We start from the raw sequence: 10,574 nt of genomic DNA, 5'->3' as shown, positions 1-10,574 counted from the left end.
ATATCCATAAAAGCCCAAAATTGAGGTTCTACATGTCCAACAAAGTACTACAACGGGGTGGCTTGTAACAGAAATTTATTGCCTCCGCTCTAGAAGCTGTAAGACCAAAATTAAGGTGCCAGCAGGGCCGTCTGTGCTCCCTCTGAAACCTGTAGCGGAGTCCTTCCTTACCTCTTCCTAGCTTCTGGTAGCCCCAGGCATTCCTTGCATGTGGCTGTAACTCCCATCTCTACCTCCTGTGTTCATGTGGTGGTCTCCCTCTGTGTGTTTCCCTTTTTGTAAATAAGGACACCAGTCATATTGGATCAGGGCCCACCCTACTGACCTCATTGTAACTTGATTACCTCTGTAAAGACTATATTTCCCAATAAGGCCACATTCTGAGCTACTGGAGATTAGGACTTCAAAATACCTTTTTGTGGGGAACACAAACCGATTACAGTCTGCCCTCTGAAAATTCATATTTTTCCCTCTGAAAATTCATATTTTTCCCAGGTACCGAATACTTCCACCCCAGCCCAACTTCCCCCAAAGTCTTAATCGTTCCAGCGTCAACTCTTAAGTCCAGTATTTCATCTAAACCACATCAACTCAGATGTCATCATCTAAATTATCCAAATCAATTAGGGGTAAGAGGTATGATTCATGCTGGAGCAAAATTCCTTTCCATCTGTGAACCTGTGAAACCAGACTGGTTATCTGCTTCCAAAGCACAGTGGTGGGGCAGGCAGAGAGGATAGACACTTTCATTCCAGAAGGGAGACGTCAGAAGGAAAAAAGGGACACAAGTCCCAAGCAGGTCTGAAATCTAGCAGGGCACATTTGATTAGATTTTAAGACTTGAGAAGAATCCTCACTGGCTCCATGCCCTGTCTTAAGGAACCTACTGGGGTAGTTGCACTGCCCCCTCAGAACCAAGAAGGTGGCCCAGAGTCAGTGGACCTGCACCCTGGCCTGTCTCTTCTGGGCCTATGGTGGCAACAGCAGCCCTGCTGGCATCTGAACTGCCCTCAAATCGTTCTTCCCTTTTCTTTAAGGATAACACATTTGCAGCCGAAAAGCTCTATCCTTTTCCTGCCTGTAGAATACCTGATGTCTACCAGCCTTTCTTCATTTTGTCCCATCCCTGTCCCCTTCCAAGTGGTCAGGGTTTCAGTTGATTGGATCCACAAGTCACAAGCGTAATCTCTTTAGCAAATGGTTGTCCAGCCACACCCTTGGTGTTTTCTTCAGAGCATCCTTTCGAGTTATTTGCCAAATGGATAGGCTGAGAACTTTCCAAATCTTCAAATTCTGGCTCCTTTTTGCTTAACAATTCCTTCTTTAATTTATCGTTTTCGTCTCACATTTAAACTTAGCAGCAAGGAGAAACCAGGCCACACCTTCAACCTTTGCTTACAAATCTTCTCAGCTTATCCAAATCTTATCCAAGTTCATCACTTAACAAGTTCTCCTTTCCACCCAACAGAAGCAGTTCAGCCAAATTCTCTGCCACTTTATAACAAGAATCATCTTTCCTCTAGTTTCCAATAACATAACACTCATTTCCATCTGAGCACTCAGCACAATGTCCATGTTTCTACCACCCATCTCTTCAAGGCACTATAGGCTTCCTCTATCGTGCATTGCAAAATTCTAGCCTCTACCCATTACCTGATTTCAAAGACACGTCCACATTTTGGGGTATTTATTGCAGCACTTCCCTTTACCAAAATCTGTACTAGCCTAGGTTCTCAGAGAGGCAGAACTTCTGGGTCACAGTCTGGAGGCATAATTCCTTTTTCCTTCGGAAACTTCTCTTTGCTCTTAAGGCCTTCGACTGGTTGGATGGGACCTGCCCACATTATTGAGCAAATTCTGCTTTAGTTAAGTCTACTAATTGCAAATGCTCATTGCATCTAAAAAAAAAAAAAGACCTTAGTAGCAACATCTAGACTGTGTTTGACCAAACAACTGGATACCATAGCCTAGACAATTGACACATAAAATGAACCATAGCAGGGATTGAGCAAAAAAATTGTAGTATATCTGTACAATGGAACTCTTCATCATGTATTATCGACTGAAAGAAAGCAAGTTACACAAGATGTATAGTTTGATCCCACTTTTTGTTTAAAAATAGCTAGAAAAAATATTGAGAGAATATATATGTCACTCAAATGATGGTTATTACTTTACTTATCTGTAATTTAAAAACTTTTATGATAAATGTGGGTGTTTTTGTTTTGTACAAAATACTTTCCACCCTCCCAGCTTTATTGAGATATAATTGACGTAAAACATTGCATGTAAGTTTCAGATGTACAAAGTGTTGACTTGATACACTTACATATTGCAATATGATAACCACCGTAGCATTATCCATCACATAATTACCATTTCTTTTTTTGTGATGAGAAGATTAAGATCTAGTCTCAGCAACTTCCAAGTATTTATTTATTACAGGTTGTTGTTTTTTTAATGTGGACCATTTTTAAAGTCTTTATTGAATTTGTTACAACAGTGCTTCTGTTTTATGTTTTTGGTTTTTTGGCCCTGAGGCATGTGGGATCTTAGCTCCCTGACCAGGGATCCAACACACCTCATCCCCTGCATTGGAAAGCGAAGTCTTAACCACTGGACCACCAGGGAAGTTCCCGTCTTACAAATATTTAATACAGTGTTATTAAGTACAATCACCATCCTGTACACTAGATCCCCAGAACTTATTCATCTTCTGACTGGAAGTTTTACTCTTTGATCAACATCTCCCCATTTCTTCCCACCCCCAACCCCTGGTAACCACCACTCTACTCTCTGTTTCTATGAGTTCAGAGTTTTTTAGACTCTGCATATGAGTAATATCATACAGGATTTGTCACCAATGGCAGGATTTCCTTCTTTCTCATTGCCGCATAATATTCCATTGTATATTTAAACCGAATATTCTTTATCCATTCATCCATTGACACACACTGAGGTTGTTTCCATACCTTGGCTATAGTGAATAATGCTGCAATAAACATGGGAGTGCAGACATCTCCTTGAGACCCTGTTTTTATTTCCTTTGGATATATACCCAGAAGTGGGATTGCTGGATCATATGGTTGTTCTACTTTTAATTTTTTGAGGAACCTCCATACTGTTCTCCATAGTGACTGTATCAATTTACATTCCCACCAACAGTGTAGGAGGGTTCCCTTTTCTCCACACCCTCTCCAGCATTTGTTATTTGTAGACTTCTAAAAAAAAATTATTGGAGTATAGTTGATTTATGATGTTGTGTTTGTTCCTACTGTACAACAAAGTGAATCAGTTATACATATACCCACTTTTTTAGATTCTTTTCTCATATAGGTCATTACAGAGTACTGAGTAGAGTTCCCTGTGCTAGACAGTAGGTCCTTGTTAGTTATCTGTTTTACATATAGTAGTGTGTATGTGTCAATCCCAATCTCCCAGTTATCCCTCCCCCCTGCCCCTTTCACCTCTGGTAACCATAAGTTTGTTTTTTTAAATTTGCACCTCTGTATCTTTTTTGTAAATAAGTTCATTTGTACCCTTTTTTAGATTCCAAATATAAGCAATATCATATGACATTTATTTTTCTCTGTCTGACATTTCGCTCAGTATGACAATCTCTGGGTCCATCCATGTTGTTGCAAATGGCATTATTTCATTCTTTTTATGGCTGAGTAATATTCCATTGTATATATGTACCACATCTTCTTTATCCATTCCTCTCTTGATGGACATTTAGGTTGCTTTCATGTCTTGATTATTGTAAATAGTGCTGCAATGAACGTTGGGGTGCATGTATCTTTTTGAATTATGGTTTTCTCTGAATATATGCTCAGGAGTGGGATTGCTGGATGATATAGTAGCTCTTTTTCAGTTTTTAAGGAACCTCCATACTATCCTCCATAGTGGTTGTACAAATATACATTCCCACCAACAGTGCAAGAGGGTTCCCTTTTCTCCACACCCTCTCCAGCATTTATTGTTTGTAGATTTTTTGATGATGGCCATTCTGACTGGTGTGAGGTGATATCCCATTGTAGTTTTGATTTGCATTTCTCTAGTAATTAGTGGCGTTGAGCATCTTTTCATGTGCCTCTCGGCCATCTGTAGATCTTCTTTGAAGAAATGTCTATTTAGATCTTTTGCCCATTTTTTGATTGGGTTATTTGGTTTTTTTTTGATATTGAGCTGCATGAGCTGTTTGTATATTTTGGAGATTAATCCCTTGTTGGCTGATTTCATTTGCAAATATTTTCTCCCATTCTATGGGTTGTCTTTTCATTTTGCTTATGGTTTCCTTTGCTGTGCAAAGGCTTTTAAGTTTAATTAGGTCCCATTTGTTTATTTTTGTTTTCTATTTTCATTACTCTAGGAGGTGGATCCAAAAAGATCTTGCTGCAATTTATGTCAGAAAGTGTTCTGCCTATGTTTTCCTCTAAGAGTTTTATAGTATCTGGTCTTACATTTAGATCTTTAATCCATTTTGAGTTTATTTTTGTGTATGTTGTTAGGTATTGTTCTAATTTCATTCCTTTACATGTAGCTGTCCAGTTTGCCCAGCACCACTTATTGAAGAGACTGTCTTTTCTCCATTGTATTTTCTTGCCTCCTTTGTCGTACATTGGGTGACCACAGGTGCGTGGGTTTATCTCTGGACTTTCTATCCTGTTCCATTGATCTGTATTTCTGGTTTTGTGCCAGTAAATTACTGTTGGAGAGGAGCGAGTGACCAAAGGAACCATAACTGATTTAATGAGCCATTCACAGTTTCACTGTAGCAGCCATGCATACTTAGACAGGCATGATTTAATCTTTGAGACAAGCATGTGCTACTGGCATGACCAACCGGATATGTTATTTGTAGACATTTTAGTGATGGCCATTCTGTGGTGTGAGGTGGTACCTCACTGTAGTTTTGATTTATATTTCTCTAATAATTAGTGATGTTGAGCATTATTCATGTGCCTATTGGCCATCTGTATGTCTTCTTTAGAGAAGTGTCTACTTAGGTCTTCTGCCCATTTTCTGATTGGGTTGTTTGTTTTTTTGTTATTGACGGACACAGGAATCCCTTTCCTCCACATCCTTGCCAGCATTTTTTACACTTTGTCTTCTTGATAAGCCATTCTGACCTGTGTGAGGTGATATCTCACTGAGGTTTTTGATTTGCATTTCCTTGATGATTAGTGATGTTGAACATCTTTTCATGTATCCTTTGGCCATTTTTAGGTCTTCTTTGAAAAAAAGGCCTTTACAGTTCCTCTGCCCATTTTTAAATTGACATTTTTTTTGTATTGGGTTGTATGAGTTATTTATATATTTTGGATATTAACCCCTTATCAGATATACGGTTTACAAATATTTTCTCCCATTCTGTAGGTTGCCTTTTCATTTTGTTGTCGTCCTTTTGCTGCACAGATTTTTACTTTGTTATAGTCCCACTTATTTATTTTTGCCTTTGTTTCTTGTGCTTTTGGTGTCATATCCAAAATGTTGCCAAGACCAATGTCAAGGAGCTTTTCCTTGTTTTTTTCTAAGAGTTATATGGTTTCATGTCTTTTATTTAAGTCTTTAATCCATTTTGAGTTAATTTTTGGGAGTGGTATAAGATAGGGGTTCAAGTTCATTCTTCAGCATGTGGTTATCCAGTTTTCCCAACAAAATTTATTAACGAGACTAACCTTTCCCCATTGAGTATTCTTGTCAAGTGTCAGTTCACAAAATATCTTCTTAATTTTGAAAAGGTCAGATTAGTCATTCTTCCTCATCAAATCCTTCAGTAACATTAACCAGGTTTGGCAATTAGAGCTTAATCAAAAGCCGTATGTTTAAGGCCATTATTTCTTTTCTCTCTCTCCTTTTTTTTTGGCTGTGCCATGCGGCTTGCAGAATCTTAATTCCCCAACCAGGGATCGACCCTGTGCTCTGTGGAAGCGTGGAGTCCTAACCACCAGAAAGCCAGGGAATACCCAAGGCCATTATTTTTATTTCTTAGAATTTGCCTTAAAAAAATTCAAGATGTAGTTAGAGATTAATTGCCAATGATACTCATTGCAGAGCTATTTACAATGGGATAACCTGGAACTATTCCAATGCCCCCAAATTAGGGTTTGACTAAATAATGATATTACCATACAACAGAAAATTAAGTAGTCCTTAAACATTCATTTTAGTGAGAGGTGAACAAAGCTTATGTTAGAAGGATATAAAATTATATGTCCAGGTGACATCTTCTTGGTATTAAAAATACCTACTCACAGGAAAAAAGCCTGAAAGAAAATAAACCAAAATATAGATAGCTAGGGGTAGTGTTATGTATGATTTAAATAAGCTTCACCATGCTTTTCTCTGTTTTCCAAATTTTCACACAGCATGCATTACTTTAATCAGAGGGAAAATATAAAAATGCAAAAGTCAGTTTTAACGGTGTGGTTCCTCCATTACCTGAGGAAGTGAAATTCATTTAGAGCAGGGAACAAAGCTTCAATTTACTGAAGGCCATTTAGCTGAGAGCTGATCTCTACATTGCAAATTTTGTGGCTGAGTCTTGGTCTTCAATTTGCTCAGCTGATCAGCAGCATCTAACACAGTAGATCACTCCCTCCACCTTGAAATGAAATGAATGAAAGGACTTCCAGGATTCCCGATTTTCCTATCTCACTGACTGTTCTTCAACTGGTGTTGCCCAATTCTCCATCTTCCAGCCTCTTCACTGTGAAATGTTCCTAGACGTTCTCTTTACCTACATTCACTCCCTAGGTAACCTCAATCAGTTCTATAGATTCAATACCATAGATATAATGGCAATTCCCAAGCTTATATTTCTAGGTCCCTTGTTGGATGGAACTTCAGACTTCCATCCAACTGCCTGCTTGACACTTCCTTTGATCATGTAATAGGCTACTTCTGTGAATTGCATCCTTCCCCAAATTCATACATTGAAGTCTTAACCCTCAATGTGACTGTATTTGAAGACAGAGCTTGTGAGGGGGTGATAAAAGTTAAATGAGGTCATAAGGGTGGGGCCCTAATTTGACAGAGCTGGTACTCTTATGTGAAGAAAAGACACCAGAGAGCTTGCCGTTCCCTCAGTCCCCATGTGAGGACATAGCAAGAAGGTGGCTGTCTGAGAGCCAGGAAGAGAGCAGGACCTTCAACTTGGACTTCCAGCCTCCAGAATTGTGAGAAAATAAGTTTCATTGTTCAAGTCACATAGTCTGTGGTGTTTTGTTATGGCACTCGGACAGGCTAACATAGCCACTTGTATTAAATACATCCAAAACCAGTGTTCAAATCCGTACTTTCCGAGGAGAGGATGCTGCCGAGTTCTGGGAGCCGCCCACACAGATTGTTTCCTTCAGGTGTTTCGAGGTCTGGGGAAAGGTGCAGTGCAGCAGGGACCCATACTTCCTGGAAGGACAGTGCAGATCTTGGCCAACGGTGAAATCGTGCAGGATGACGAACTCCGTGTGAGGACCACTACCCAACCTTGCAGTAGCACCCCTTAACAGAGACTTTGAGCGGGGGTCCTGGCCCTCACCAGCAGCAGGCTGGGTGCTGCTCAGTCCCCCTTATTAAAAAAAAAACAAAAACCTGTACCTTCCCTGAGGTACAACATTTTTGCAATTGCTCAGATCAAAAACATCGCAGTTTTCCTTTATTCCTCTCTCTCACCTTCCATATCTAGTCAGCAAATCGTGTGCTATCTTCAAAATATATTCAGAATGGAACCACTGTTCATCACCTTTACCCCAACACCCTAATAATAAAGCCAGTTATTTCTCAACTGGAGCGCTGCAATAGCTGCCCTTGACCTTGCAAAGTCCATCTTCAACACAGCAGCCAGTGCAGAGTGACCCTTTAATACGAAATCAGATTGTCATTTCTCTGCTCAAACCTCTCCAGTAGCTTCTCGTTTCATAATAAAATCCAAAGTTTTTGCAATGACCTACACAGCTCTACATTAGTTGTTCTCAGAGTTGAGCAGCACAGTCTTCTGGAGGGCAGGATGGTTGCGCCTGCCTGCAAAATTTTATGACTTAGATATTTTGCGTTTGTGCCTTTCCGATCAGTTTTAACTAGTTTCCATATAATGTCGATGCAGCCAGGGGACCCCATTTTGAGAATCACTGCTCTCCACCTCTTACAGCCATACTGCTCCCCCCTCAGCTCCCCTTAAACGCTAAACCTGTGTCGGCCGGCCCCTAGACCCACACTGCTCCTTCCTGGTATTTACGTAGGACATTATCTCACTTTCATGACCTTTTTCTCAAATAACACCCCTTCAACGAGATATTCTGGGACAGCACTGCCTGCCATTCTGGGCTCTGTTTTATTTCTTCCTTAGAGCGCTTAACACATTTGTTTACGACCCACGTCTCTCTGTTCCAAGAGGCCAACGCCTTCGCTCTGTTCACTATCCTGCCCCAGGGGCTAAAACAACAGTGCCTGGACGATCGTTAACAGGTACTGAAAAAATACTTCACTGACTAGGAGAAAAAATGGGGAGAAAGGGCCTGCACCCGGGTACAGTCAGCGGACCCCTCAGCTGCGGGCTCAACCACCGACGCCTCGCCCGAGCGCCCAGAGGCGGGACTTCCTGTGCGGTGGCCGGAAGAACTTCCGGTGTGAACCGGAAGTTCCACGGAGAGCCGTCTCCGGGGTTCCTCGGCGGTACGGGTTGGCTGCTGCGGACGCCGACATGGGCAAAAGGGACCGGGCGGACCGCGGTGAGACGTGGCGTAGGCGCGTTTCGGGGCTGCCTGCACCTGCCGTCCGTATCATCCTGTGTGGTAGCTGCTCAGGGTTTCTCGGCGGCGGTCGACCCCAGAGTCGCTCGCCGTCGTCACATACTGTCCCGACAGGCCGCTGGGCGGGGGTGCGACCCCGGACCTCCGGGCAGCCCTGACCTCCGGGCAGCCCTGCCCCCCGGGCTGGGTGGGCAGCGTTTGAGGGAGAGGACGCCTGCGGCGCGCAGTGGCTCTGGGCTAGGGGTGCTTGGCGCTGGGGAAGTCTGGCTGCAGCCAGGTTCCCCCGACCTGCGGCCATTCGGTGCTGGGGGAACGCAAGGCTCCTGCGGGGCTCACTTCTGTGTCCGTGTCCGTATCTGCAGAGAAGAAGAAGTCCAAGAAGCGGCACTACGAGGATGAGGAAGACGATGAAGACGACGCCCCTGGGAATGACCCTCAGGAAGCGGTTCCCTCGGCGGCCGGGAAGCAGGTGGATGAGTCCAGCACCAAAGTGGATGAGTATGGAGCCAAGGACTACAGGCTGCAGATGCCGCTGAAGGACGACCACACCTCCAGGCCCCTCTGGGTGGTAAGCACGCCTCAGCCGGGGCCGGGCCCAGGAGTGGGTGCGGCCCAAATGGGAACGCGGGATCGTGAGCTTTGCTTCAGAGCCCACTGGCAGCGAGCTTTCATTTTCATAGGCAGTTTGAAACAGCCGAGATAGCAATGAGTATATGCTAGCGCACACGTGCTGGCTAGACTCGGGCTTCCTTCCTCCCTAACCCCTCCTTTTGCTCCCCTTTCCCTCTCCAGTTCTGCCACATGTTTGGAAACAACTTTTATCTAAAGAATAAATGGCATTTATTATGTGACATTTTAATTCCCCATTAAAAAAAACCTAATGAGACATATATTTGCTAGGCAGCTTTTTTGCTCAACTTGAAGTAATTAATGTTCTCTATTCATTTGAAATCTAGCCAGAAGGATAGCCAGTAAGGTGGCCTTTTCCTGTGAAGAATCGTGAGAGGCAGCTACTGACTTTGGAAACCTTTTCTTCTATTCTCTCTACTCCTTGTATCCGATTCAAGTAGCGGGACCCACAGTTGGCTGAAGATGTGCTTACAAAAATATTCCTGGTGTTGGCTAGCTTTAGATCACTTTCTGGGCAGCTTATCCTTTCTAGATGGTGATGCGGGAAAGAGTCTCATCGTCTCTGCGACTCATTAGTTTCCTTGTCTGTTGTGTCCATTTGGTGTTTCGCAGGCTCCTGATGGCCACATCTTCCTAGAAGCCTTCTCTCCAGTTTACAAGTATGCTCAAGACTTCCTGGTGGCTATTGCAGAGCCGGTGTGCCGACCAACCCACGTGCATGAGTACAAACTAACTGCCTACTCCCTGTACGCGGCTGTCAGCGTCGGGCTGCAAACTAGTGACATCACTGAGTACCTCAGGAAGCTCAGCAAGACGGGAGTCCCTGATGGAATTATTCAGTTTATTAAGGCAAGTGGGGGCTAAGGCTGGCTCTTTTGCCCTCCTTCGTAACGTAGTGATAGTGGGGACAGGTGCTGTACATTGTTAACTTGTAGCAGTCAGGAAAATGCCATTCAGATCCAGTGTGGGGAGCATAGTAACCGATTACCCCAGCTGCTACTCCTCTGGATCCAGCATTGTGTTTTGCTGAGGGCAGACTTCCCATGAGCTGCTCTTAGCCAGTGGGTGCTAACACAGCAGGGTTACTAATTCAGGCCCATTCTGGCCTGGGTTATTTGGGAGTATAGCCCGAAGTGAATGGTGTTACGGACTGAATTGTGCCCCCTCCAGAATTCGTGTGTTGAGGACCTAACC

General features: G+C 43.1%; 1 protein-coding gene across 2 annotated transcripts in view; it reads left to right on the top strand.

Annotated features, from left to right (window-relative positions):
* The first annotated feature begins 8,647 nt into the window (after nucleotides 1-8,647).
* Nucleotides 8,648-10,574, top strand: part of ERCC3 (ERCC excision repair 3, TFIIH core complex helicase subunit) — a 37,149-nt gene continuing 35,222 nt past the window's right edge. For both annotated transcript variants that reach the window (XM_060016969.1, XM_060016970.1), the window contains exons 1-3: nucleotides 8,648-8,729; nucleotides 9,113-9,318; nucleotides 9,993-10,229. In XM_060016969.1, coding sequence (XP_059872952.1) covers nucleotides 8,702-8,729; nucleotides 9,113-9,318; nucleotides 9,993-10,229 — 471 coding nt within the window. In that variant the 5' untranslated portion in view covers nucleotides 8,648-8,701. The remainder of the gene's footprint in view (nucleotides 8,730-9,112; nucleotides 9,319-9,992; nucleotides 10,230-10,574) is intronic.

The sequence above is a fragment of the Delphinus delphis genome, chromosome 7 (assembly GCF_949987515.2).
Source record: "Delphinus delphis chromosome 7, mDelDel1.2, whole genome shotgun sequence".
Taxonomy (NCBI): domain Eukaryota; kingdom Metazoa; phylum Chordata; class Mammalia; order Artiodactyla; family Delphinidae; genus Delphinus; species Delphinus delphis.
Note: the sequence above shows the minus strand (reverse complement) of the source record. Positions and strands in the feature narration are given on the sequence as shown.